Raw genomic sequence first — 27,557 nt, 5'->3', positions numbered from 1 at the left:
GGATACCTTGAAATGTGCTGTACATTATTATTAGTATTAGTAGTAGTACAATGAGTAGTATATGAAATATGTTTTTGCTTTTTACCAAAGGAAGCAAAAAGACATCGAAGGAAGAGTTAGGAAAAGATAAGAGAACACAATTACCATTTCAAATAGCCTTGTTTTTCATACTTATTATCAGAAGAGAGGAGACTTGCAGCTCCCCAAATCACCACCAGAGGGACGGCAGTCCAACTTTTGCCAAAGTCCTCAGAGAAACATTGAAAAATGCTTTACTACATGACCAAAGGGAATGTGTAAGATTACCTATCATGGATTTACACTGATTACAAGCAGGTTAGACATTAGGGTAGAATCTGTCTACGTAGTGTTTTAAACTGTGTTAACTGTTAACAAATCTCATCGTTTAATGCCACATTTCACTCGTCGGTTTTCTGAGGTTTTCGAGATGGTGTTTTGTGTCAAATTGTTTTATATTATACACGATTGAAACACTGACAAAGATCTAACGCACTTTCAGCTCGTAAAACATGAACTGATTTACGATAAACCTCCTGGAGGAGTCCCTACTCAGGCCTCAAGCAAACTTTACCAATGAAAAAAATACACAGGACAAAGAACAGCAACTCCTCAATTTACCTCTATTCTATGACATTGTGGGCTTGCCAGGACCAATATGGCGGCAATGTTGACATATGATTCAGGGGCCAATGTGGTATTTATTTATTAATAATCGTGGTATGGAAACCAAGGCCCCCAAAGTCCCAATTTACAAATTGTGGCAAGACAACGTCAATTTCTATATGTACATATATTATTCATTTACTTAAGTATGTTATTTTTAGGTTAAAATGAAAAAATATGACCTATGACTTGATTATTTTTGCCAGCTTTTACAACAGGAAACTGAAGCCTGCGTCACCAAGTAAATCACGCCCTCTTCACGCGAAAGTCCATTAAGAAAATCGTTTATTTTACACCGCGTTACACAGCGAATTTCATCCATTTCTGTCCCCATTATTAAGCTCAAGTGTGGTCTTCTATAACTTCCTTTATTCGGATTAACCCGCGTGACGTAATCTTACCAAACGAGGCCACAGTAGACCTGTAGCTCCTGTTTCCCCGCGAGCTAAAAACGCGGATTTTCTCTATGGACTCTGGCGTTGGGAGGGAGCGCGCTTAACAAACTTCCTTTTATCAGCTGGAAAAACGCTGTATAACATCGAGATAACGCGGCGAGCACATGCTTAAGGTATCGTAGACTTGATATGACATGTAGTTTGTTGAGTGAGTCGTCTAATAAGTGGCTAAAATATGTTATTTTTTCCTTCTCCTTGCTAATACGTAGCCGTAGCAGTGGCGCGAGCTCTCAGGGAGGAACTGAGGTTTTGTTTACATCTGACAGAGTAGCCACGCGGTGCCTGGCTACTTCCGTTTTGTGGAAGCTCCGCCCCCTCCCCCGGTCCAGCTGTCACTGCGCGCCTCCTCTTCCCGCCTGTGCGTGTTTGAAATCACAAACTTTGATTTTCCCTCTCTCTGCGACTCAACACACACACACACACACGGATTATACATATATGTAGATGTGCAGAGGATTCATATCCACGCACACGGCGCGTGACAGTGTGTTAGCGCCGCGTCTGACGGGAGTTTGGAGCGGGACAATACGGAGGCTGGAGGGGGTTAAAGGTCTCAGCTGCTCCTCCTCCTGAAGTGAAGGCGCCAGAGCTCAGAGGAACCAGCTTCACTCACTCACTCACATCCACAGAGAAACGAGCCAAAGAGCGGCCCCGTTTGTGACGAACAGGCGGGAAAGAATTTCACACAACATCCACCTTTGATTTCGTCTCCTTCTTCTTTCTCCTTCTTGTGGATACGAGTGAACTTCAAGGACACAACAGTCTTGAGGTGAGACCTTTATGTGCACTTTGTTTCCTAACAGGCTAGCAGTGACGTGCCATGTTTGTAGTCACAAAAGAGTGATTTTATCGGCCTTTAACGCGTGCTTTTGTGCGTGTTTTGTGTGTTAAATGTCGTCCGTGGCTCCGCGTTGTCGCTGTTTTTGTGGAGTTTCACAGCTGTGCTGCTAAGTTTCGGCCATTATGTGCCGAGGGCAGCTGTTCAAAAGTTAGCATTAGCGGTTTGATGGCAACGCGTTTCAGCTGAAAAAACAACATATTGGTGAAGTTCAGTGTCTCCTGTTGGTGGTTGTTGAATTTCCCCGAGTGTACTTGGCCGCGTGTGGCACTTTTTGTCCACTTTTAACATCGTGTACTGTGTCCTTTTTCCCCCCCCGCGCCACCAGCAGCAGCAGCAGCAGCTGCAGGCTGAGCTGGGCTTTGTTGGGAGTGGGGGTTGGGGAGTGAGACTACATTCATTTGTTTTATGACTTTAACACTCAATTTAAGTTTGTTTTTACTAAAAACCAAACGTGTCTCTTCCACAGGTTTGCTCTGAAGTCTTGACGTCGAGCCCTCGGAGTATAATGCGAGGAAAATGGTAAGTTTTACACTGTACTTAACACTTAATGATAAGTCTTACAGTAAAAGTCTCAGTTTGTAGGCAAAATGTCCCATTATAAGTACTTTACTAAACATTTTTCTTTGACCTTAATGGGAAAACGTCATGTGGTCAAGGAAATGTGTGAAGGATGAATAATAAGGGGATAGGAAAGGACACTACACTACGTCATTACCACAGCGACGGCTTATTTTAATGAGGTAATGTTCTGAACGTCAACCATTAAGTTTTTTGACACTTTGTCCAGCAGAGGACAAATGGGCGTGGACAAACTACAGATATACATATTGGTTATAGATGTATCGCGATTATTTGTAACGATATTGTTCAATATTGGAGTCATTTTGAGCTATTAAAAGTTGTAAAGAATTTTAAGTATTTTCCAATCTGACGAGTAAGATTTGCATTTCATCAAATGTAGTGTCCTTAAATGTGGATATTCACAATTGCAGTTACTTCACGATAAATTGCGCAGCCGGACAAACAACGTAGCCTAATCACAAGTCAATTAAAAAGGAATATTCACTCATATTAATGACTGAATTCTCTTGATTATTGATTAATCTCTTGATTTAAAGTGCTTTCTCTCCATTGTCGATGGTAGTTTTATTGCTAAATCTCCTTTCCCTTTGATTCAACATTCTTGTTATTTCACATGGTATTTGGCAAAATTCACACCAGGAGAGAGACTCAAAATGACCTGGTGGCCAGTGAACTTCTAGCCTGGCCAAGTGAAAAAAGTCCAACTGTTTGGGGGGGAAATTAACTATTTAGTGACTAGAAATTGAAATTATAGCTTATTATAATCAATGATGTTGCCATTTAAAATATTTCGGATGATATTGCACAGCAATTCAAAGTAAAAGTGCTGGTTTTGATGCAAAATGAATGTCATAAAGTCATAAAAACATGTGCACAGTTTAAATATAATCTAAAGTATTGTTTGGGAATAGTACACTGGGCCCCAGTTTGGGCCAGTTTTCATTATAATTTTAAAATGGGAGTAGGGCCACAGGACATCGGCCGAGGGGGCCACATGTGGCCTGCGGGCTGCGAGTTTGAGACCTCCCTGTTTTAAGGGGTTCCGAGTGGAATAATTAAATAAGTAAATTTTCTTCACGTCCAAAAGTAGTTGGTCATTTAAAATGGCTGCTACTGAGCTAAATAAGCTGAGTGGACTGTGAGCGCCCCCATGTGCCGAGAGCCAGTATGTGCTAGGTGAAGTTTCCCCTTCCCCATTAGGCAGCATTTACCCCCCCCCCCCCCCCCCCCCCCCCCCACACACACACACACACACACGCCAAAGCCCATAGAGAAAATCAGCGTTTTTAGTGTTCAGGGTTCACAGGAGCTGCTCGTCTACTGCTGCCGTGTTTGTGGCATAGATGCAAGTCATAAAAAATAACACATCTGAACTTGTAATTTTACACATTGTACGACTAGTAAAGGTTATCTTATCTTTACTGATGAGGCGACGGTGACTCAACAACTCCTGTGTGAAATAACTGGTTTACTGAATGGACTTTGGTGTGGAAAAGCAAGTGGTTTATGCAGCGTAAACCTTAAAATCTTAAAAGTCAGCTTCCCTTAACGATTAATTTGTCCTTTTCCTAACAGAAAATACAGTTTATTCACTCTGTAGACCATGCACTCTGCCTCATTGAATCCCATAGAGAAAAATCAGTGTTTTTAAGCTCGTGGGTAGACGAAAGTTGCCCGTCCCCATTTGGTCTTGAGCCTCCTCGGTTCCCTTCTGTCGACCCCAGAGATCCACTCTGTGTTTTTATGTTGTGCTGTTACAGGGAAGAAGACGCAGAACAGAAGTCTGTTGCTCCCGAGGCGGCCCAAGAAAACACCGTACGACCGAGGAAGAGGAAGGCAGATGTTGCCATTGTAAGTAGAAGAAGCCTTCCACTATACTGTTCCGGCACGGCTCCACTCTACTTGGTTTGGTATCGTTTTTTCTTTACAGTGGTGCAGACTCCGCTGTTAAATATTGAGATTTTACACATTTCCTTTGCTAAATGTTGGATTTTTAAGTTTAAGTCTTTTTAACTTATTTTTGTGTCGGGCTCGGGACTCGTCCAGCGACGGCACTCGGTGGCCAGCAGTCGACGGCACGGTTTTCAGTGTTGCATGATGGATTGCGTGACGTCAGCTCCTCGGTTTTGAATATTTTCATGTTGCCTTTTGACATTTCAGGAAGTCTGGTTTGTCATAATCTCACTTTTGCAAGGAAACAACTGTTAAGTTACTTAAAGGTGCAATGTTTTTAAAATGTATTTGTATTTCTTGTTGAAATTGCCAGTGAATATTCCTCACTTTTCACTTCCAATCGTGTTGAAGAACCTGTGGTCGTCAGTAGTAAAGTCGAGCCGCGCCGTGCTGGAATCTTCTGTCGTATGTTGATTAATTAACCCAGAGTGAAAACTCTTCACACCGACTGATGATGAATTCATTTGACACTGTTGTTTCTTCTGTGATCAGTATTTACAGGATGTGGATGAGGAGGTCGCAGAGATGACGAGGAAGAAGCAGCGCGACTGTGAGGTAGGTTTGGTTTTCATCTTCTCCTTTTATTGCTGCCTCCTCTTTCTTTCTGTCTCATCTAGGTTTGATTATCTGTCCACACCTGGTTGTAATGATTCTATATCAAATGCAACCCTTCACACTTGGTTAATAAGTTTATATGTCCTTAATGCTTTGGTTTTAGGAATTGGCATTGTCTTCTGGTGTCATTTAAAGGCACAGTGTGTGAAATTTTAGCAACAGTTATTGGTCAGTTTGCCATGTTGCTGCTGTGAAAGTCCCAGGAACCTATGTAGCCTTCAGATATCATCAAAAGACAAAAGATTTGTCCAAAATCACAGCTGTTGTCTCATCCTCACCACATTTTCTCCGTGCAGCAGGTCTGGAGTCCTGGTGCTGGCTGCAGAAGTCCACACCGGTGGATCCCCACGCCCGACCAGGAGGAGGACCAGCCCGTGACCCTGATCAACGCGGGCGGCTTCCCTCTCTACAACTTCAGCAACGTGTTTGCAACGCCCGTGCACTGCGCCCCACTTCCTGCACTGTGGTGAGTGCTCTTTCTTGTTGTGGCTCCTCAGGTATTGTGATGTGTGGTGGTTTTGACGGGGGGAACCGGCCTGAAAAGATCCAGCAACGCACAAACAATCTGATTTTTAGATGCTAAAGGTACGTTTGTTGAGCACTTACTCTCCCACACCAAATTCCATAGAGAAAATCCGTGTTTTTAGCTCACGGAGTCACAGCTGCGTTACTGCTGCCCCGTGTGGCAGGTTTGTAAATCTTAAATCACTGATTTTCTCTATGGGCTTTGGTGTGGGAGAGTGAGCAGTTTGACAAACCTCCATTTCCTCTTGGAAACTGTCAAAATAAAGGTATTAAGAGCTGTTGTTGGCATAATGTTACATAAGCAGTAGGCAGCAGGACTGTGACTGGTAAACGCCCAGTCAGGAAGTGGGCAATGCCATCATCACCTTTTTTTTTTAATGTTTCTATTTGTGCTCGTCCAGAGCGACATCAGAGTTGCGCAAGTTCTCGTTTTTAAGGACCATGAAAAACTGTGTGTGAACTGTGATGCATTTTAAATAGGATTGTGACTGTTGTGAGACTGTTAAAAACTAAAAATATGGAAAAATCTCTTCCCTAACAAGAAATTTGCATCTTGTATGGTGACATTTCAAAACATGCCTGTTAGGGAGGACGAATGCTTCTCCTCTGTAGCTCGTGTGTCAACATGCAAAATTGGCGACTACTCAAACGTGTGTGTTTGGAGGGTTGATGGGGGGGGGGGGAACAGATGCATGTTTTGAAAGGGGTAGATACGACTTAAAAATAGATTTTAACTACATTCTAACCCTAACCTGCAATAAACTTGATTTAAAGTTTTGTTTTTATTAAAAAAAGAAGCATATAAACAAAATGTGTGAAAACACAAACTCAATTCAAACAATGTCCCAACTTCCAGGGATCTTATCTTTAACCACTCTAATAAGAATTTATCACTGATACCGTTTGTGTTGGTGATCACAGCTGGGCCAGTAAGGACGTGGTGTGGAGCAACATGCTGGCCAAGGATAAGACCTACACCAGAGACGTCCACGTGATGGACAAACATCCGCACCTGCAGCCAAAGATGAGGGCCATTCTCCTGGACTGGCTCATGGAGGTTTGTCCCATATTTCTGTTTATTATTATTATTATTATTATTATTGTAATTAATTAAGTGTTGATTTGTTTGTTGGCAGAAACAGTAAAGGGTGTGTTCTGTTAAAATGATACACCTCCATTTTCCCTGCATCCTTGGTGTTTGAAAGCTGTGGTAGATAGATAGATAGATAGATAGATAGATAGATAGATAGATAGATAGATAGATAGATAGATAGATAGATAGATACTTTATTCATCTCGCAGAGAAATTCACTCTCAAGCCCAAGATAAGACTGAAGCAGCCCATGCTGACCAGAGGTGGCGCTAGCACTATTAGCAGCAGTAGTAGTAGTAGCATTCGTAGTACTAGTGGTAGCAGTACTAACTGTAGCAGTAGCACTACTAGCAGCAGCAGTAGTATTAGCGGCAGTAGCACTACTAGCAGTAGTAGTAGTAGTAGCACTACTAGCAGTAGTAGTAGTAGCACTACTAGCAGTAGTAGTAGTAGCAGTAGTAGCACTACTAGTAGTAGTAGCAGTAGCAGCACTACTAGCAGTAGTAGTAGTATTAGCCGTAGTAGTAGAAGAAGCTCTAGTAGTAGCGGTAGCAGCAGTACTAGCAGTAGTAGTAGTAGTATTAGCGGCAGTAGTAGTAGAAGAAGCGCTAGCAGTAGCAGCACTACTAGCGATAGTGGTAGCAGCAGCAGTACTAGCGGTAGCAGTAGTAGCAGTACTAGCAGCAGTAGTAGTGGTAGCAGTAGTATTAGCAACTCCAGCAGCGTGACCCGCCGCAGTACCAGTGTTACTGTTGACAGGAAATGTAGATTTATTTTTAGTCTTCAGACTAAATCACCATCTGATCGTCGGCTGCTCTTGAAGGTGAAGAATGAGCCACGATAACTCGTGAGCTTCTCTCGTCTCTGAAGGAAGGAGATTAAATCTGATTAGGCCTTAATTGATCACTTTTCAGTGAAGAAGAGTTTATCAGATGATGATAATAATCTGGTTCCTCTTCATATCAAAGTGTAAAGTGATACGAATAAATGTGATCAGGACGAGATTGGGAAGTCATGTGACGCCTCATCAGGTCTGTTTCAACTCTGTGGATTTAAAGCGACTCAGTTGTGCCTTTTTAAAGGGATAGTTTAGGTTTTGAGGATTCTTGCACTTTGTCTATATAATAAATGTACAACTGCACTGTTCTGTTGTCCTTGTCCCAGTAAAGTGTTTATATAGTGGATTAATCCGTCTGTTTTCTAAGAATTTAAATAGTTTTTCAGCTTCTTCTTAAATATTTTCTCAGGCCTTTTTGCTCCACATAACAAAACAATCATGAAAAATTGATCAATGTTTTCTGACATTTTTTGGACCAAACAACTAATCAATTAATGGTGAAAATAATGATCAGTGTTTCCCAAACAAAAAAGCAAGGTTACTATCAAAGGAGGAGCAAAGAAACTAAAGCATAGTAACTTTCAAGAATGTGAAATCACAATTTGGTTGATTATAGTATATTTTAAATCTGTTATTCTCATGGAACAGTTGTATTTTCCTGTGATTAGATTAAACTGGAGCTGAAACCATTAATCGCTAATTGATAACTAAATTGACAACTATTTTGAAGCTTTTTTCATGAATTGTTTAAGCTTCTTAAATGTGAGTATTTTCTTTAATTCTTTGCTCTGAATAACAAAGACATCTTTAAAAGTCAAGCATTTTGGTTTTTGGACAAAACAAGACATTTGAGAACATCGTCATTTCCAGGTTTAACGAACACCGATCAACATTTTTTAAGGTTTTCTGATGTTTTATGGACCAAATGATCAATCGGGGAAAGTAAACGACAGATTACTCGACTATGAAAGGAATCGTTAGTTGCAGTTCTAATGGTGGTTAATGAGGTTGTGTTGTGTTGTGTTGTGTTGTTTCAGGTGTGTGAAGTGTACAAACTGCACAGAGAGACGTATCACCTGGCTCAGGACTACTTTGACCGCTTCATGGCCACACAGAGGAACGTCTTCAAGTCCACGCTGCAGCTCATCGGCATCACGTGTCTCTTCATCGCTGCCAAAGTGGAGGTGAGAGAACGGCAAAACCCGGAGACCGGACTCCCGAAGTCCTGCGCTGAAAACTGACACCAAATACAATTAAGACTTAAATACTTCTGAAACATTCACGTCTCTATCGTACAGACCATAGCTTGGTGTGATTGGTTGTTTTTAAAGCTTCTGTATGTTTTGGCTTCTTTCAGGAAATGTATCCTCCCAAAGTCCATCAGTTTGCCTACGTTACAGATGAAGCCTGCACTGAAGATGAGATTCTCAGCATGGAAATCATCATTATGAAGGTAAACACTGTGGATCTGATGACGCTTTCGTCAAACTGAGTATGATTCAATAGTTGGGACTCGTTGGTGAAGGAGACGAGGATGGAAAAGTTAATTTTTTTTTGCAATGAATTGATCAGTAAATAAGATAAAATATTCCTTTGTGTCCCACAGTGGCAAATTGTACATTGTTGCAGCAGCAGCAAACAGTAAAGATGAGAAATAATAAACATCTGTTACCAAAAAAGTACAATATATAAAGATATTAACAACCAAACATTTTTATCATCTTTTCCAGTGTGTATTTTAATCATTTAAACAAGTTCTCTGTGTTTCTAGCTTTTTGAATGTGAATATTTTCTGGTTTCTTTGCTCCAAAAACACAAAAAATGAATTAAAAACTGAATTATCTTAGTTGTGACAAGACGACACACGTGAAAACGTCACCGTTCCCAGAAAATATGATTTTAATGGTGAAAATAAATCAAGTTGCAGCCGTGAAATAGACGGAGGAAAAGCACGAGTTACTCGAGAGTGAATTTGTGATGATTTGTCTGATTTATATTTCTGTCACAGGAGCTGCAGTGGAGTCTCAGTCCACAGACGCCCGTCTCCTGGCTCAACGTTTACATGCAGGTGGCTTATCTGAAGGAGACGGACGACCTGCTCATCCCCAAATACCCACAGGCCACGTTCACTCAGATCGCTGAGGTAAGTTGTTGTGTTTGTTTGCATCGATCCACAAAGAGGGGAATTTACTGCGTTACAAAGTTAAAGTTAATAGAGGATAAACCGCGCATTTCAACATTTGTGAATTTAGAAATGTAGAAAAATATTAAACGTGAATATGTAGGCGTATAAAAAATTGGGTTTTCTTACTCTTGAATCTCAGAATACCATGTCGGGCGTTTGTAAAGTTTACTGCGACGTTCCGCGAGTTTGAAAGTCGTCCTAGGAACCAGGAGCACGCCGTCGGTCATCTGTGTTCCTCATAGAATGAACATCATTTAATAAGAGCTGACAACGTGTGGTTGAGTCCATCCACTCTTCAGGAAACTGTTCCACTGACCCGCTCGGCACAGCACGGCACAGTCATCTTGTGTTTCCTCAAGCTGAGTACCTGCTCTGGCAACTGTGACGAGCCGAGGCGAGCCAAGCTGGGACCATAGTTGGGAAAAGGGCTCATAGTTTGGTTCATAAAATGTCCGTCAGTGTTTCCCAATCGTCCAAATAATGTTTAATAATCAGTTTAAATGATTTCTTAGTTATTTGGATAAAAGTATTCAATTAAATGTCAACTATTCTGCTCATGGATGAGTCGCTGCAGCCCGAGAATGTAAACAGTTTGTTTGATGTTGAGCGGCTACATTTGTGTCCACGTGAATGACGGCGATGACGTGTCTTATTTCCAGCTGTTGGATCTGTGCATGTTGGACGTGCGATCGCTGGAGTTCTCCAACGGCGTCCTCGCCGCCGCCGCTCTGTTTCACTTCTCTTCTCTGGAGCTGGTGGAAAATGTGTCAGGTAAAAAAGGGAGACGAGACAAACTGGACAGACCATAATAATGAGTGTTTGTCTTCCTGTCCTGACACGTCTGTCTGTCTGTCTGTCTGTCCCTGCAGCTCTGAAGAGGGCGGAGTTGGAGGAGTGCGTGCGGTGGATGGTGCCGTTCGCCATGGCGCTGAGGGAGATCGGCGGTCTGCCGATGAAGACGTTTGCGGGGATCGCTGCGGACGACATGCACAACATCCAGGTGCACGCCCCCTACCTGTCATGGATGGTAAGTGACAGGAAGTCAGAGAGTAAACAGAATCTTTTATAACTGAAAGTTTTGTCTTGGTTTTTATTTATTAACTTCATGTTTTGTCATTTAAATTCTGAGATTGAATTAGTTTCATTACACAAAATTCACACAAACGTAGGAGCTTATGTTCTGTGTATAATACTGTAATAATAATAAAGTGTTATTGGCACAGATTACATGACGAAAAGTGAAAGTCTTTAATAAAAAGCTATTTTTATTTATTCATAAATTAAACGAAAAACAATTAAATGTCATACATTCACATGTATGAGTACTTTTATGTTTAGAGCTGAAACTAATGTTTGTTTTCATAATTTGATTAATCTGTCAATTATTTGGTCCTAAAATTGTCTCGTTTTTGTCCTGAAACGATTCAGTTTTAATGATTTCTTTGTCAAATGGAGCAAAAGAAACAGAAAACATTCACATTTAAGAAGCTGAAAAGTCAAAGGAAACTTGTTTTTAATCATTTAAAAAAAAAAAGTAGTCAAAACAGTCAAACGTGTGATTTCAAAGAGCAAAATAGTTGACTTTTAAATCAGTAATCCATTTATTTTTGGATGCAAAGTTAACATTTAAATAAATATGTTTATATTAAACTTGTGTTGTCGAAAAAAGTTAATACTACAAGTGAAATAATGATATACAGTCAGTATTTATTGATTTATTAATCCCTGTGTGTTTCGTGCAGGAGAAGGCGTCCTCGTACCAGGAGGCGGAGCTTGAGCGTCACAGCAGCTGTGCGGTGCCGTCAGGCGTCCTGACCCCGCCCCTGAGCAGCGAGAAGAGCGAGGAGCTGGCGGGCGCCCCGTTGCCCAAAGTCCTGCCCAGGATGCAGACGGCGGCGTCTCCAAAGCAACCGTCTCCACGGCAACCGTCTCCGGAGCGGCGAGACGACCACTGAGAGACGCCAGAGAGACCCGGATTAGATTTGAACACCAGAGCTGTGACTTTGTTTTTTGTTTAATTTTTTTTTTTTACGGTGGAGGAACAAAGCGACGCCGACGACCTGGATCCAGGTGTTTTTGTTTTTTTTTTTAAATGAGGGGGGCGGGGCTTAAACACACTGATGCAGCGACAATCAGTGAACACATGTTTTTTGACGAGCCCGTTCAGACACGACGACAGCGACGGCGGCTGCTTGCATTAAAGAGATCGTTCGTGTGTGGTTGTGTGAGACACTGACAGAAACGGTGTCGTGAGCGCCCCCCTGTGGTGAGGAACTGGCCTGACGTGCATGAAAACACTGAGTTTGTCATGTTGTGAACCGCTCGCTCTCCAGATTTTCTGTGGACTTTGGTTTGGCAGAGTCAACGGTGAACAAAGTCTGAGTTTCTACTTTTGGACGAGTGAGATGAGATGTTGACGGTAAGCCTTGGTGTTGTCAGCAGGGGGCGCTCACAGCTCTGACTGTACACACACCTGCAGGAAAAGCTGAATTATCTCTCGTCTCTTTCCAGTCGCATCTACTTTTAATGGTCTTCAGGTTTGTTTTCTATGACAAGGCCAAATTTTCTTTGACATTAGTGTGTGAGTGTGTTTTTTTTAATTGTCTTATTGGCCTCATTTGCCCAGGAACTCTTCTTAGGGCCATGTTTGGCTCTGTGCTGCTATAACGAGGGCTTTGCATATTGGAACAGGGGACACAGTGTGAATGTGAGAGTGTGTGAGTGTGTTTTAACTTTTTTTTTTTTTTTTTACATAAATATATATATAAATATCAAATTGGGCGCTGCTCTTATGTTTATTTTTTTTGTTTTTTATTGAACAACACATGTTTGGCCGTGTTTTACTTTGGGACCAGTAGCTTGGCTACGTGAATGGACGAGTGACGACGCCAGGCTTCAGAAGCTCATGATTGTATTTAACTTTTCTGTTTTTTTTTTGTTTTTTTTATCCCAGTTTACCTGCAGTTTGCCCCCCCCCTCCCCACCAAAATGTTAGATTTCTATTAGACTTTTCAAAATAAAATGCTGCTACATATTTTCACTACGTTTCTGAAGATTGTATTTTATTTGTTTTATTTAAGTGAATATAGATTCAGAAGTAGAAATAAGATTCTCTTGTACAGAGACATTTAGTTAACATTAGATAAAGACAAAATAAATTGTCACAAAGGCTTAAAAACATGTCTCCACGAGGAAAATCTACCTTCAATTATATTTTCACAGCTTTATATCAGTTTCTAACAAGAAAACTCAAAGTTTGTGTCGTTCTGGAGACCGCTCACTCTCCCACACCAAACCCCATAGAGGAAACTGTCAATTTAACATCACAGCTCACAGGAGTTGTCGATCCACTGCTGCCTCCATCACTGAGTTCAAAACTATAATTATGTGAATTCTGTGTTTGAAATCCTTTGTTCAGATTCACCTCAGTGACACAAAGTGACCACACGAGGCAGCAGCAGACCAGCAGCTCCTGTGTCGCCGCGAGTTAAAATCGTTGATTTTCTCTATGGGGTTTGGTGTGGGAGAGTGAGCACTTGTTTTTTGACTCCGACACACGTCATGGTTCTTACTTATTTAAGAGGTGCAAATATTGTTATTTTTAATTGGTAACACAAGGAAAAATATTCAATTAGAAGATTCTACATTTGATTTATTTATAAAGAAAATGAACTTTACAGAGTGATTTGTTATGTCAAATTTAAAAAGTCAATAAATCCACATTTTTTGGAGGGGAAAATGGAGTTTGTTTGAGAGACAGGACCGACCTTTGACCTTTGACCAGTCACGTGATCTTCAGTTTAAAATGAAAAACACACACAGTTTTGCTCTCTGTCCGCGGTCGTCGCTCCACAGAAGCGGGAAGATGAAGTTTGTGCAGTTGTTTGGTCGTTTGAAATCCGTGGTGATCGGAATGATTCACGTCAAAGCCTTGCCAGGTAATTTCACCTCAACATTCACAGTAGAACAATGTTTTAACGGTGTTTAAGGACCAAGTTTTCTCTTGTTTTAAGTGAAAATAAGATATGACTGCTAAGGCACTTAAAGAAAGACTTAATATCTGCACAATGAGATTATTTTATCACCATAAATAGTGAAATAAATGTGTGAAGCGTAAAGAATGTAGTGATCTTTATTAAAATTCTAAAAATATAGATGGATTGTATAACCATATTGTATAGTGTACTTTATTTATAGGGATTATACTTTTGATAATGATACATTTACCAATTATGAATTTACAGCTTTAAATAAATAAAAAAGGTATAATGAGAGAATTTGTTTAAATAAAGGACAATTATTTATTATTCAATGACTTGTTTCTTGTTTGTTTCAGGAACTCCTCTTCATCGTATGAAAGTGTCTCAGATCGTGGAAGACGCCTGCAGAGAGGCGTCGATCTACCGTGACGCGGGGATCGTGAGTTTTTTTTTGCGTGACCTCCTTACACGTGTGACGTGAAGTGACCTTTTGACCCCACATGTGTGTTTCTTTCAGGACGGCGTGATCGTGGAGAACATGCACGACCTCCCGTACTCCTTCTCCGTCGGACCTGAGGTGTGCGCGTGCATGACCGCCGTGTCCACCGCGGTCAGGGGTGTCTGTCCTCTGCTGCCGCTCGGCGTCCAGATCCTGTCCTCTGCCAACCAGCAGGCGCTCGCTGTCGCTCTGGCCTCAGGTTACACCCACTTTACTGTCCTGATGAGGTCATGTGATCATCATCATCATCATCATCTGGAGACAAAAGCAGGAAACTGTAGTTTATTTTAAAACCGCTCACTCTCCCACACCAAACCCTATAGAGAAAATCAGCGTTTTTAAGGTGACAGCACACAGGAGTTGTTGATTCACTGCTGCCTCCACCAGTGAGTTCACGTGTCTTATTTTGTGTCTTCGGCATTTGAAATCCTTCGTTCAGATTAACGTCGGTGACACAAAGTGACCACATGAGGCAGCAGTAGACCAGCAGCTCCTGTGTCCCCGTGAGCTAAAATCACTGATTTTCTCTATGGAGTTTGGTGTGGGAGAGTGAGTGGTTTACAAACTTAATTTTAGCAATAAAAGGCTGTCTAACAGTGAGATACAGTGGTAAACAAGACTATTTTGACTATTCTATCTTGTTACGCTGCCTTTTTGAACAGGAAACTAAAGTTTGTAAACCACTCGCTGTCCCACACCAGATCCCATAGAGAAAATCAGGGATTTTCACATCAAAGCTCGCAGGAGTTGTTGATCCACTGCTGCCTCCATCAGGAAGTTCACATGTGTTTTTGTGTTACTTCGGCATTTGAAGTCCTTCATTCAGATTTATATCAGTGACACAAAGTGACCACAAGAGGGAGCAGTAGACCAGCAGCTCCTGTGTCCCCGTGAGCTAAAAACACTGATTTTTTCCATGGAGTTTGGTGTGGGAGAGTGAGTGGTTTACAGAAGTATAAGCGGCATTATTTTTTATTTAAAGTGTGTTAATCAGTGGAATGAGCTGCTGTGTGTTTGTGCTTCAGTGAGAAAATGTGAATTTCCATAAAAGTGACACTGAACTGCAACTACATCCTGATCCTGATCCCTGTGTTGGTTTGTGGTATCAGGTCTGGATTTCATCAGAGCCGAGGGTTTCGTGTTCTCCCACGTGGCTGATGAAGGTCTGCTGAGTGAAGCCTGTGCTGGAGACCTGCTCAGGTACCGCAGGCGGGTCGGCGCTGAGCACGTGCAGATCTTCACCGACGTCAAGAAGAAGCACAGGTGAGGTCGCCATGGTAACGGAGAGAGACGACTGTCACTCTGATGGTTTGTTGACATGAACGCGCGTGTTGTCCATCCTCAGCGCTCACGCTCTGACGTCAGACGTCAGCATCGAGGAGACGTCTCGTGCTGCAGAGTTCTTCCTCTCTGATGGAGTCATCGTCACAGGAGCAGCCACCGGAGCGGAGGCCGACACTCGTGAACTCAGAGGTACGAAAACACGGACACGCGGCTCGTGTTCGTGACGTAAAAATACAATTTTTGAGCTTTTTCTTTTCACAGTTTACAACTGATGTTTCTAATAAAAATGATATTTTTTTAAATCATTTTTATTAGATGCATTTTAAGTTGGTACCAAGTTTGTCCAGCAGAGGGCGCACTGATAATTGGTCTTCTAGCTAATCTTTTTTATTTTCCCAATACTTTACATTTTATTACACCTTTTTTGTGAAATAAAGTGACACATATATTGCTAAAATAGACTTATTAAATATATTACACACTTAAAAAATTTCTAAACTTTTAACTTGAATAATAAAAACTAGTAGAAATTGAGCAGCTCATTTACGAAGCATGCAAAGTGACCAAATGGGCGCCAGATTCAAAAAGGCCGACTTCCTGTTGAGTTGAGGCATTCACGTTTCACCTCAGGAGGCGCTATTGAGGCCAGGTGCAATGCACTGGTCTGAGATCCTATGACAGCATCTAATTTTCCAGAGTTTTTATGCACGTTAACCCCACGTTGAAAATAACCTCAAAGCCACGGAATAATAATAATAATAACAATAATCTGAAGACAAACAATAGGTTCCATTTCGGCCCTTGGCGTTCATGCTCAGGGCCCTAATAGTATGGTCTAATAATACGAAAAAAGGGGATAAATTGTATAGTATGTCTGCATTTTTAATACTTGACCTCATTTTCCTGCTACAAACTAAGAAAAATGAAGAGTTTTGACTTGTAATGTCTGTGTTTTTGCGTCATAATTAAAATCCTTCGCTGTGGTTTGAGTGAGCGACACAGTCTGAATTTAATCTGGAGCGTGTCCCCTCACAGAGCAACACCGCCGCTGTTATTTTAAGAAACGACCGACACGACACGCAGGGCAGTAAACACTCAGCGACCTGGTTTAAAGACACACACACACACACACACACACACACACACACTGTACATGCAGCTGCTGGTCAGAGCTCACACGCCAGCGTGGATGTCCACGTCCTCTGTGTCCAAGGATCAGCACAGACACAACAGACAGTCCTGTATAAAGTACCTTAAAGTACTTAAGTATCAAAAGAATAAAATCCACACCAGCTTGACTGTGCCATATCCTACAATCATAAACCACTCACTCTCCCACACCAAACTCTATAGGGAAAATAGGCAAGTTTAGCTCACAGGGACATGGGAGCTGCTGGTCGACTGCTGCCTCGTGTGGTCAGTTTGTGCCACTGAATTTATCTGAACAAAGGATTTCAAAAAACCGAAAGGTACAAAATAATACAATAACACACTGGATGTAAGTGATGGCGGTAGCAGTGAATCAACAACTCGTGTGTGCTGTGATTGTGTTAAAATTGTTGATTTTCTGAATGGGATTTGGTGTGGGAGAGGGAGTGGTTTACAAAGAGACACAAACGTCCAGTTTCTTGTTGAAAAAGGTTGTTTGACGTTGACCAAAGTGGCAAAAAGCTGTTTCTCTTCATTTAAATGTCACAGGGACAGAAAAAAGTGTCTTTTCCAGCTTTAAAAAAACATGTTTTGTTGTTTCTTTGCTTTTGTAGACGTTTCCCAGTCTGTGAGAATCCCCGTGCTGATTGGCTCCGGAGTGACCTACGACAACATGGAGCGCTACCTCAACGCAAATGGAATGATCATCGGATCTCATTTCAAGGAGGGCGGACACTGGGCCAACGCAGTCGACCCGGAGAGGGTGAAGAGGTTCATGGGAAAGATGCGTGAACTTAGAGAATGAAAGGAAAGTGTCTTCAAGAACAATTCCATTGTTTTGACTTGGAAAAAACTGATTTTAGCCACTGAATAAAAGGCTCACGTAATAAAATCTATGTCAGGTTACGTCTAAAGTTTCTTAAGAATATGTTTTCTGCTGCATTATTCCATGTTACGCAGCCTTTTCTCTAATAGAAACTGAAGTTAGTGAACTGTGCTCTCCCGCACCAAAGTCCATTGAGAAAATCAGCATTTTTAGCTCACAGGGAGACGGGAGTTGTTGATCCACTGCTGCCTTCTTCAGTAAGTTTAAATATGTTATTTTGTGGATTCGGCATTCAAATTCATTTAATCAGATTAACCTCAGTGACACAAAGTGACCACACGAGGCAGCGGTCGACCAGCAGCTCCTGTGTCCCTGGGAGCTAAAATCGCTGATTTTCTCTATGGGGTTTGGTGTGGGAGAGTGGGTGGTTTACAAACTTCAGTTTCCTGTTGGAAAAGTCCGTCTAACAGTGAGATAAAGACGTGAACGTGTTCTTAAGATGTCGTAGGTCCAGCTCTGACGTTGTTTTAGTAAAACATACAACCACTCTGAATAAAAGCACAAGAACTATCCCTTTAAAAGGTCTTCAATACATTAATAGTTAAGTTCAGAAACCAGATTCTGAATCCAAGTCACATTAATAATTGATTTTATGGCCATAAATGTCAACTTCTGTTAACTTAACGTGAAGAACAACAATAATCACACGCAGCCGCCGCGTTACGAAAACAAAATTTATTTTAAACCTTTTTTTTGTACATTTTATAAATACACAAAAATAGAAAAACAACATATTTTAACTGTATTTACACACATGAGGCTAAAATAAAACAAGTTTGCATAAAATTGGAGGAGGGGAGGAGATTATAGTACAAACAATTCAGAGTAAATAATAATTCACATGATATGATCACTGAACAGGTGGTATGAACAAAACCACATGTAATAATAATAATAATAATAATAATAAGACACTGATATGCTCTGAAGCGGAGGCACGTCATACAAAAACACACAATATGACAATCAAAATGTGCCATAATTCACCATCTTATTTGGATCAATAACATCGTCGTCACGTGACACGAATTATCCAGAAAAGTCACATGACCTTGTTGATAATGCACAGGAGCGTGTGTGGTTACAGTTACAGGAGAATGAGGTTCCAGTGCAGTTTGTGTTACTCAGTGATTCACTGGTCTCAGTTCAAAGGACGCGAGCTTAAAATCAAAATACCATCGACTTAAAGTGACATTGATTTTCTGATGTGACACTTTCCCCGCACAGCTCTGTGTCAGTGCCTCATACAAACACACTTAAAACAACCTGAACGATCACTTTTCAATAAAAACACGTGTTCCAGAGGCTCAGTAATCTGTGACACACACACACACACACACACAGGCACAGGCAGGTTTCCTTCCTCCCCGTCAGTAGTTGAACAGGCGTTGGCAGGGCTGCTTGAAGAAGCCGTAGCGCTTCTCCGCGGGAGAGAACCGCAGCTTGGCGAGGTTCTGCCTGTGGAGGGCGCCGCGGCTCAGCTTCCTGCGCTCGGCCTGGCTCCTGGCTCTCTGCACCGACAGCAGCCGGACGTCGCAGGGCAGAGGGATCCCCCACGCCGCCAGACGCCAGGACACGCGCTGCCTCACCGCGACGGGCCTGGACGGACACGGGAGAAATGTCACAGTGTGAGAAAGTTGAGTATCACGAGGGACGATGATGTTATCCTGCAAATGTGGATGTTTTCAATCTTCTGGAAACGTTAAGATGTTTGGGATGGGATTAACAGAAGAGTCGCCTAACCTCAGCTTAAATCTAACTTCAGTTTCTATTTGAGATAATGCAACAGAAAACATATTCTTAAGAAACTTTAGATTTTATTACGTGAGCCTTTTATTTATTGTTTTAAAGTCAAAACAATGGAATTGTTCTGTATAAAAACAAGACATTTGAATGTACTGATGGAGGCAGCAGTGGATCAACAGCTGCTGTGACACTGAAGCTGTTTGAACCTTCACCTGCTGCAGTGAAAAGTCACATGTTGCAAAATGGAAAATCACCTGGCAGTGTCCTCTTCATCCTCATCAGACCCTTGCTCCTCCTCCTCCTCCTCCTCCTGACCGCTCATCCTGCGTCTGATCTGGTAGACGGACATGCTCGGGTGCTCGATGAGCAGGTTCTCCAGAGGATCCACCTCAGAGGCCGACAGCGGCGCGTGCTCTGCTCGTGAGACACCATCATCATCATCATCATCATCATCCCCCTCCTCCTCCTCATCATCATCAGTGTAATCTGAGCACAGAAGGTTTACGAGTCTCACCTGGGAGATTAACGACGACCCATCCTCCCTCCTCAAACTCCATCAGCTCCTCAAACTCCATCAGCTCCTCAATCGTGTCGGCCGCCTCCTCCATGTCCTCGCCAGCGCCCCCCAGCAGCCGAGAGAGTATCTTCCCGATCATCTTTGTTCCCCTGTATAAGAGAAACTCTCTCTGTGAAAACACGACTCTGAAAACCTGATCAAATCTACTCCAGCTTGAGTCTACGATGCCTGAAGAATGTCTTCACTGCTTCATCTCACTGTTGGACGGACTTTTCCCAACAGGAAACTCAAAGTCTGCAGCAGTTGACCAGCAGCCCCTGTGTTCCTGTGAGCTAAAAACACTGATTTTCTCTATGGAGTTTGGTTTTTAAAAAGTTGTGTTTTACAGTGAGAAAAAGCAGTGAACATATTCTTAAAGGGCCACTTCATCTACTCATTTGTTTGATTCATGTCTCAGTCCCACAACAGAGGAAGTTGGGCTTGAATATCCTGAATAAAATTTCAATGTCAAATTGACTTCCTTCAAAGACAATAGAAGACCTACACTGTGTAAAAGATCTGAAAAAAAAGTAAATATAACAATATAATATAAATAATAAAAAAAAACTGGTCAAATGAACAAACACAGCAGCGTCATAATGATTTTAAGTTTTCTCCTTCAAAAAATGGGCGAAACAGCCCTTTAAGATCATGTTGACTTTACTAAGTGAACCCTATATTAACAACTACACTACAAAAATAATAATAATCCTAAAATAACCCTGCAGAAATGTTGGATTATGGGGTAACACTCACAAATTACATAATCCCATATGTGAGAATTATCAGTCTAATTTCAGCCTCTTATGTCACAATGTCCTCGTCCTGACCGTCATGTCACAGCTCAGGTTTCTGTGCTGGTGTCATGGAAACTGTTGTTTGATACAGAGCTGGTGTCAAGTGTCAACAGCTGACAGCTGACAGAGGGGGGGGGGGGGGGGGGTGTTTGAATCGCTACAGCCTCAAGGGGGCGCCATTGGCAGGAAATGACTTAAATCTTGAATATCATTTTGAACTTTCTGGAATAATTGATACTAAGTTTCACGTGTCAACAAACCTAAAATATATCTTTAATGTTACATTAACATACTATTAAAATATATTTTTAACATTAGGAGATCATATTTTTGTACTACTGTAGACAGTATAAGGTTTAATATGGAGTTTCTTTATCTTTAGTTATCTTGATTTAAATAACTGCTAACATGACAGTGATTTTAAAATGTAACTGTAACCAAATTTCTTTTTCAAAAAATACTAATGTCACAAAAACATGCGCAAAAAAATTACAAACCAAACCAAAAGTTACAAAATAACATGTTGCTATACTGTTTCCAAATAAAGTTACCAACGTTACAGATTCATTACTTACGGTCAAATATGTGACAAAATACTACAAAATGTAGAAAAAAAATTATAACATTTTTATAAAAAACATAACAGAAAACGTAACATTGCTTTACGTTACTAACATTAAAACATTATCTTCCTACCGTTGTTAAAAAAACAAATTAAAAATAAGCTACTTTAATTACATCACAAAAATGTTACACAAATTTGCGGGAAATGTGATACCGCAAGTTACAAAAAAATAAAATGTAGAAAAGTACACTGCTAAACTAACGTTGGAAAAAAATATTATTTATTACGTAACATGTTAAACTGTCAGGTTGCGTAACGTTACGTAACGTTACAAAATAAAATCTGGGGCGGAGCTTTTACTGAACGTTGTTAAAAATACGTGACTTTTGATTGGCAGCCCGATTTTTAATCGGTTTTGAAATTTTTGACAGCGTGAATCCCCGCCCCAGCCCGTGGCCCCGCCCGTTTGCATTTTGAAGACAAATATAGGACATTATCGGTTGTATTTTATCAAAGTGACGGTTCTAAAACTACTAACTTCAAGTATTTTCTGGTCAATAAAATCGCGATTCATAATGTTTTTTTTTGATAAATGGACGACATGAGTCCGTTAAAATCGGATTTAAACTCTTATAAACGTCTCTAATATGACTTTACCGCGTATTGTGGTCACAAACATCGCAGATAGGAGACATTTTCATTGGAAAAAACAAGATTTTTTTAAATCCAGTGTTTGACGCTGCAGAGACATTTCACAGACACAGGAGAACAAAAAGACGACGAGGCGGAATAAAACTCACCCGCTGGACTAAAGTTCGTGTGTGTTCGACTCCGGTTCGGCTGAATTAGGTGTTTTTTTGCAGAAATCCCACAAAATGTCTGTTTTAAAAATCGCTGCTGCTTCTCTTGTTGTCGCTGCTCAGATTGTTTTGATCTCAAAGTTGTTTGTCTTGCGAAGCTCCTCCCCCCCACGTCACAGCACACAAATCCCCGCCCCCCGAGGCGCTGCGTCACGCAGGCGGACGAATAACATGTAACATGACAGAGAAGAAACATTTTGTTCTTTATGAAACAGGAAAGCTGTAAAAACATGTTTTCATACATATCGATTATAGACAAACCTATCTTGTGTGTACATTTATATATTTTATATTATAAATACGTCATATTTTTGTATTTAACCCTGTAAACATCTACATTTCTACTTTTTGTTGGTTGTTTTGTTGCTGGCTGTGTATGTATACAAACTTTACATATTTAATATAAATAATAATGCTGCATATATACATTCATAAATACATATACAATAGACATTTTTATAGCAAATGTACATGTTTATTTAATTTACTTATTAAATATATACTTTCATTTATGTAAAGTGGTATAGAGAGTTAATATACATTCTGTATTAAGTTTTTTAAACAAATTAATTGAGGGGAAGGATCTTTTCTTAGACTTAATCAAACTGGTGTGTTATTATGTGTTATGTATATCTCTTTTTGTTTGGTTAAGATAAAAACAAACATACAGTATGTGCATAAGCATTACACGCACATCTTTATGATTATTAAAACTACAACTTTATTTATACATGCATTTACACTCCAGTCCAACATGTGGCAGTAAAGTTACAACAGCACGTTGTCAAAAACAAGACAGGTAGTGAAGCATGAGCACGACAGTCAGAAAAGTCAAGTTTTCTGGTTAGAAAAGTAATTTAAAGTGAAATAAAGTCACGCCGAATTCATGCGGAGAGGGAAAAGTACACATTCTCTTACTCCTCACAGAATTAAAGGTAAGAAATCACACGATTTTCGTGGAATTCCGTCAGAATGATACGGAAACGTGACTGTTGCTGTTTAACTGAATCGAAACAACTTTGAACTGCGTTGACTTTCAATTACATCATCGTTGTTGAGTTTCTTTGTCTCTTGTTTTTGTCTAAAGTTAAACCATAGACTTATGTACAGTGTCATATGTCATACAGTCAGTTTAACTGGGTTTATTACGTGAGCTCACGAAACTCCGTTAAGAAACCGCCTGATAATAATCAGAGTTTCAAAATATGCGTATAAAACGCGCACAATTTGACGTTTTGTATTTTATGAATTGACAGCAGCCTCGTTCTGTGACATTCGGCCTCTACATCATTTAAAAAAAATAATAAATGAAATAAATAAAAAGGAGTTAAATCCAGAATTGATCAAATGTGTTTTAAGTACAGTGACACGAAAATACAAGTCATTTATTATTATTTGTATTTATTTACTCACTCAAACCCAGAATTTATCAAATATGTTAGAGGTTAATGAAAGTAAAATAAAAGTGAAAAGCTAAGAACATACAGATAAAAGTGGTTCAGTTTTAGTCTTTTAGTGTTAAAAATGTTACACTTTCTCTTTCAGACTGTAGACAACAGGAAGTGAACTTTTGGATCATTACTTCATCGTTTCCATTGGCATCTTCATGCACTTTTATGCCTTAGAAGTTCATCTCAAGTCTGTAATATTTTTACAGTATGTTATTTGTCATTAGACGGACATTTCTGGCCTCCATGAGCTAAAATCTCAGATTTTCTCTATGGGATTTGGTGTGGGAGAGTGAGTGGTGTACAAACTTCACTTTCCTGTTGCAAAAGTCAGTCTCACAGTCTAATAAAGCAGTAATCATATACCTGTTTTTACTTCTGTCTTCTAACACTACCTCATTTAATTAATTACCCTGTGTTTGTCTGACTCGAGCCCATAAAGCTGTTGTTTTTGCAGGGACGACGGAGCAGTAGAGCCGATTGTCCACCTCCCTGTCGTCCGTCATGGCTCCACAGATGAACGATATCATGCGTCTGTGCTGTGAAATATCGGCGCACGACCAGATCAAGGTTGCGGTGAAAAACTCCACCAAAGGAGCGATGGTGGCAGGAGGAGGCGCCTTCGTCGGCGGGATGCTCGGTGGACCAGCGGGAATCGCTGTTGGTAAGACGGCGATCTACTATATATAGATGGTGTGACCTCTGACATCACAACTGGCCCAAAGGTCGCGGTCGCTACCTGATCTGTACAGGAAACTCGATTTGTACTACGTGTGTTTGATGTGCAGCTACTTCCTGTAAACATACTTTGGGGTTAGGGTTTCTTCTTCCCTTTGATTGACTCCATCGTGTCTCCACCAGGTGGCGCAGTGGGTGGCCTCCTGGGCAGCTGGCTGACCAGCGGTCAGTTCCGACCTCTGCCGGAGATCCTGATGGAGCTGCCGCCCAAGGAGAAACAGAAGCTCTACAACGACATTGTGGGCGTGTTGGGAAACCTGGACTGGACCGACGCCGCCCAGCTCGTCGCCCTCGTGATGGGCAACGCCACGCTCCAGCAGCAGGTGACCGCCGCGCTGCTCGGCTACATCGCAAAAGAACTGAGAGCGGAGGTGCGCTATCAGGACTGAGGTGACACGTGTGTGTGGTCCGACTTTTCAAAAACACAGTCACGTCAGAGGTGAAGTCACTTCTAGGTCCGACCTCCGGTGTGAATGGAACGCAGCATTAGCTGGGAATGTTGAGTCAGTAATTCCCAGCTACCTTTTTTTTTTTCTCTCTTATAGTTCGGGAATGCTGAATCATAATTTTCTGTATCGGCGATTCTGAATAAATTCATATTTAATAGCATTTGGCTCGTTTTCTATTGAAAACGAATGGCCCTCTCAGCTGCCTTTGATCTGAAATGTGGAAAAAGTTGGAGGTCGAAAACAAGAAGAAAAAGTTTAAGAAGAAGCTTAACAGGAAAAAAAAGATAGTTGTGAAATGCATTTTTTTTTTTTAGATAAATCACACCACATAAAAGAGGAAGCAGACAAACCAAAAGTCGGTTGTCTATTTACTTTTACATTTTAATCATTTATTCCCTTCAATAATATTTAAATGCATCTGTGGTGAAATTAAAGGTGTGGTGCTCAGGTTTTTGTTGTAAAGCCCATGTATTTGTTCAGTTACTGCTTGGAGATGAAACACTGGAAGTGGTGAGATTTAAGGGATTGTGTAGTTGACACTACAGTGGGAACCACTCTGAAAAAAGAGATTTTCACCCTCATTTTCTGTATGGACCATTACTACCTGTCCATTTTTACATCATAGCACACAGGAGTTGTTGATCCACTGCTGTCTCCATCAGTAAGTCAGTGTGTTATTCTGTGAATCCAATGTTCACAATCCTTTTATTTAGATGTACCTCAGTGACATAAAGTGACCACACGAGGTAGAAGTAGAGCAGCAGCTCAAACAAGAGTTTGGTGTGGAAGAGTGAGCGATTTACAAAGTTCACTTTCAGGTTGGAAAAGGCTTTCTAACAACAGTGAAGTGAAATCATAGAATTTATAATAATTATTGTGTTTTTTTTCCAAAATAAAGGCTTGTGAATAAAAACATCAACTTCTCTCTGTCGTAGCTTTTCTTAAAGAACTTTTGCCACTGGAGTCTGTGATGGTAAGCTAAATGTAGTTAGCTAAAATTAATGAAGCCTTTCAAATGTAGCTAAAACTTTGCCAAAAGACAGAAAAAAGTGTTGAATGTTAGCTATGGGGAGTCATAACCAAATCTATTTAAGAGGCCATGTAAAGAGACACTTTGCAAAATATTAGCTTAAACGTTAGCTAAAAGACCATTCCAGGTTAGCCAAATATTGCTAAAAAAAAAGAAGAAGCATGTGTTGTACACAGGGTGGCTCAGGTGAGGGCGCTGTGCACAATTGTTGCAGAGTGCAGGAGGTCAAAGGTCTCTGTAGATTTCTTTGGCTCTGGTGCAAACAGGTGCACAATCAGTGTACACTCAGAAGATGGGTGAGAACCATGAGGATCCTGGGATGTCTGCTGCTGAGTTAAAGAGTTTAGGGAACTGTGTTCATTTAAAGAAAAAGAACGTTAGATTTGGTTCAGTCTGAGTCTTCAATGACTTGATTCTGCCGCAGAGATGCAAAAGAAGAAAACGCAAGCTAAAGGTAAATGTTCTTTGTCAATGTCGCATCAATTTGTGAAGCTGAAAGAAATGCAGCAGCTGAGTGTCTATCATCGTATGTGTGTGTGTGTGTGTGTGTGAGAGCGAACTCATTTATGTTGTGGTCCAAAATGACATTGAGATGCGTAGTTTTGAGTGTGTCCCGTATTCTGTGACATAAATGTTAGCAACCCGACTAGCTAGCTGACCTGATGTGTTCATGAAGCTACATAAAATGGAGGCAGTGTAATGCTAACAACATTGATGGACAGCAAGTTAGCCAAAAGTTGGCAAAATGTTGCTAAATGTTAGCTAAAAGACCATTTTAAGAGATGGTCAATGCTTTAGCCAAAAGTTGCGAAACAAAATGTGCTAAATCTTTACTGAAACACAGCTGAGTTAGCTAAAACTTGGCTAAAGGGAGGGGTTTGTGAATGCTGTTAACTTAAGTGAACTAAAATTCAGCTGGAAGTTGACAAGTGGACATGAGTGACAGCAGCTTTATGGTAATGAATCCAGCAAGATAGACACATAATCCAGCGAGATAAACACATAATCCAGCGAGATAAACACATAATCCAGCAAGATAAACACATAATCCAGCGAGGCTCCCGCATGACAAGACTTTCATCATCTTTTATTCTGAAACATCTAATAATCTGGCATTTGAAGTTGCAATGAACTGTTAATGTTATTATTACAACTAAAAACTGTAGTTCAGTTGGAAGTGGTTGTATGAGGTGCTGACACAGTGTTGACTGCACTGTGAGCGCCCCCTACAGAGACATTCACATATTGAAATCAACATCAGCTTAAGTCTTAAGATATATCTCAATATTTTACGCACGTGTCCGTTGCCTTTGTTTTGTAACAGAAAACTGAAGTTTGTAAACACCTCAATCCCCTGCACCAAACATCATGAAGAGAATCTGTTTTTAGCTTTATGGAGACACCATAAAGCCTCGTCTGGTATGTTGTTGTGCCCAACATACAACTGAACAAAGTATTTCAGACCCAGCAGTCGTAAAGTAACATATCTGAACTTCTACAAAGCGACACAAACTTTGTTTCCTGTTGGAAAACTTTGTTAGACGGTGAAACAAAGCAGTGTACGTTTTATTAACATATAATAGACTGAAACTGAGAGATTAAATGATTAAAACCAGGATAGTTGTCTGCAGAGTATGCTAAGTATGCGTCGTTACCTCATACAACCACACAAACCAACTATCCCTTTTTAAATGTGAAACCTTATGAATCTACTCTCAATGACGGTGAACACAGGTTATGCACACGTTTGTTAGAACATGGCAGAAGTTTCACAGTAAAGCTTTTGAGGTCCAGATAAC

General features: G+C 40.8%; 4 protein-coding genes across 6 annotated transcripts; 3 read left to right on the top strand and 1 right to left on the bottom strand.

Annotated features, from left to right (window-relative positions):
• The first annotated feature begins 1,518 nt into the window (after nt 1-1,518).
• On the top strand, nt 1,519-12,811 carry ccne1 (cyclin E1). Of its 2 annotated transcripts, none has more exons than XM_058628595.1 (12): nt 1,519-1,908; nt 2,447-2,499; nt 4,323-4,413; nt 5,008-5,070; nt 5,430-5,596; nt 6,577-6,712; nt 8,624-8,770; nt 8,944-9,039; nt 9,595-9,729; nt 10,431-10,542; nt 10,641-10,798; nt 11,514-12,811. In XM_058628595.1, exons 2-12 carry the CDS (start codon nt 2,486-2,488, stop codon nt 11,724-11,726), a joined length of 1,332 nt encoding a protein of 443 aa, XP_058484578.1. In that variant the 5' UTR covers nt 1,519-1,908; nt 2,447-2,485; the 3' UTR covers nt 11,727-12,811. The 2 variants fall into 2 exon arrangements, with proteins under 2 accessions (XP_058484578.1, XP_058484577.1); XM_058628594.1 differs by having other exon boundaries at nt 1,520-1,908; nt 5,427-5,596.
• Nucleotides 12,812-13,610: 799 nt separating this feature from the next.
• On the top strand, nt 13,611-17,579 carry zgc:162297 (uncharacterized protein LOC555865 homolog). Its single transcript, XM_058630267.1, has 6 exons — nt 13,611-13,709; nt 14,108-14,190; nt 14,269-14,449; nt 15,360-15,513; nt 15,596-15,723; nt 17,298-17,579. Exons 1-6 carry the CDS (start codon nt 13,637-13,639, stop codon nt 17,486-17,488), a joined length of 810 nt encoding a protein of 269 aa, XP_058486250.1. The 5' UTR covers nt 13,611-13,636; the 3' UTR covers nt 17,489-17,579.
• A 650-nt stretch (nt 17,580-18,229) lies between these two features.
• On the bottom strand, nt 18,230-22,193 carry si:ch211-260e23.9 (uncharacterized protein LOC555795 homolog). Of its 2 annotated transcripts, none has more exons than XM_058630268.1 (4): nt 22,034-22,193; nt 19,830-19,981; nt 19,570-19,732; nt 18,230-19,168 (listed from the first exon to the last, which is right to left on the bottom strand). In XM_058630268.1, exons 2-4 carry the CDS (start codon nt 19,969-19,971, stop codon nt 18,940-18,942), a joined length of 534 nt encoding a protein of 177 aa, XP_058486251.1. In that variant the 5' UTR covers nt 19,972-19,981; nt 22,034-22,193; the 3' UTR covers nt 18,230-18,939. The 2 variants fall into 2 exon arrangements, with proteins under 2 accessions (XP_058486251.1, XP_058486252.1); XM_058630269.1 differs by having other exon boundaries at nt 19,570-19,729.
• A 676-nt stretch (nt 22,194-22,869) lies between these two features.
• Nucleotides 22,870-25,643, top strand: LOC131459642 (protein C19orf12 homolog). The gene is made up of 3 exons (XM_058629654.1): nt 22,870-23,028; nt 23,999-24,205; nt 24,403-25,643. The coding sequence occupies exons 2-3, from the start codon at nt 24,046-24,048 to the stop codon at nt 24,666-24,668; spliced, it is 426 nt and encodes a 141-aa protein (XP_058485637.1). The 5' UTR covers nt 22,870-23,028; nt 23,999-24,045; the 3' UTR covers nt 24,669-25,643.
• Nucleotides 25,644-27,557: the final 1,914 nt, after the last annotated feature.

The sequence above is a fragment of the Solea solea genome, chromosome 5 (assembly GCF_958295425.1).
Source record: "Solea solea chromosome 5, fSolSol10.1, whole genome shotgun sequence".
In the NCBI taxonomy this organism is placed as follows: Eukaryota; Metazoa; Chordata; class Actinopteri; order Pleuronectiformes; family Soleidae; genus Solea; species Solea solea.
This window is presented reverse-complemented; position numbering and strand designations above follow the sequence as displayed.

Bases quoted from the DNA above. Each gene is read 5' to 3' on its own strand.
- LOC131459642 (XM_058629654.1), top strand. From the start codon at position 24,046: ATGGCTCCACAGATGAACGATATCATGCGTCTGTGCTGTGAAATATCG. The intron at 24,206-24,402 runs GTAAGACGGCGA...TGTCTCCACCAG, and splicing joins ACCAGCGGGAATCGCTGTTG to GTGGCGCAGTGGGTGGCCTC.
- si:ch211-260e23.9 (XM_058630268.1), bottom strand. From the start codon at position 19,971: ATGATCGGGAAGATACTCTCTCGGCTGCTGGGGGGCGCTGGCGAGGAC. The intron at 19,733-19,829 runs GTGAGACTCGTA...GTGTCTCACGAG, and splicing joins GGTCGTCGTTAATCTCCCAG to CAGAGCACGCGCCGCTGTCG. The intron at 19,169-19,569 runs GTGATTTTCCAT...GTGTCCGTCCAG, and splicing joins GATGAAGAGGACACTGCCAG to GCCCGTCGCGGTGAGGCAGC.
- zgc:162297 (XM_058630267.1), top strand. From the start codon at position 13,637: ATGAAGTTTGTGCAGTTGTTTGGTCGTTTGAAATCCGTGGTGATCGGA. The intron at 13,710-14,107 runs GTAATTTCACCT...TGTTTGTTTCAG, and splicing joins TCACGTCAAAGCCTTGCCAG to GAACTCCTCTTCATCGTATG. The intron at 14,450-15,359 runs GTTACACCCACT...TTGTGGTATCAG, and splicing joins CGCTGTCGCTCTGGCCTCAG to GTCTGGATTTCATCAGAGCC.
- ccne1 (XM_058628594.1), top strand. The intron at 5,071-5,426 runs GTAGGTTTGGTT...TTCTCCGTGCAG, and splicing joins AGAAGCAGCGCGACTGTGAG to CAGGTCTGGAGTCCTGGTGC. The intron at 6,713-8,623 runs GTTTGTCCCATA...GTGTTGTTTCAG, and splicing joins TCCTGGACTGGCTCATGGAG to GTGTGTGAAGTGTACAAACT.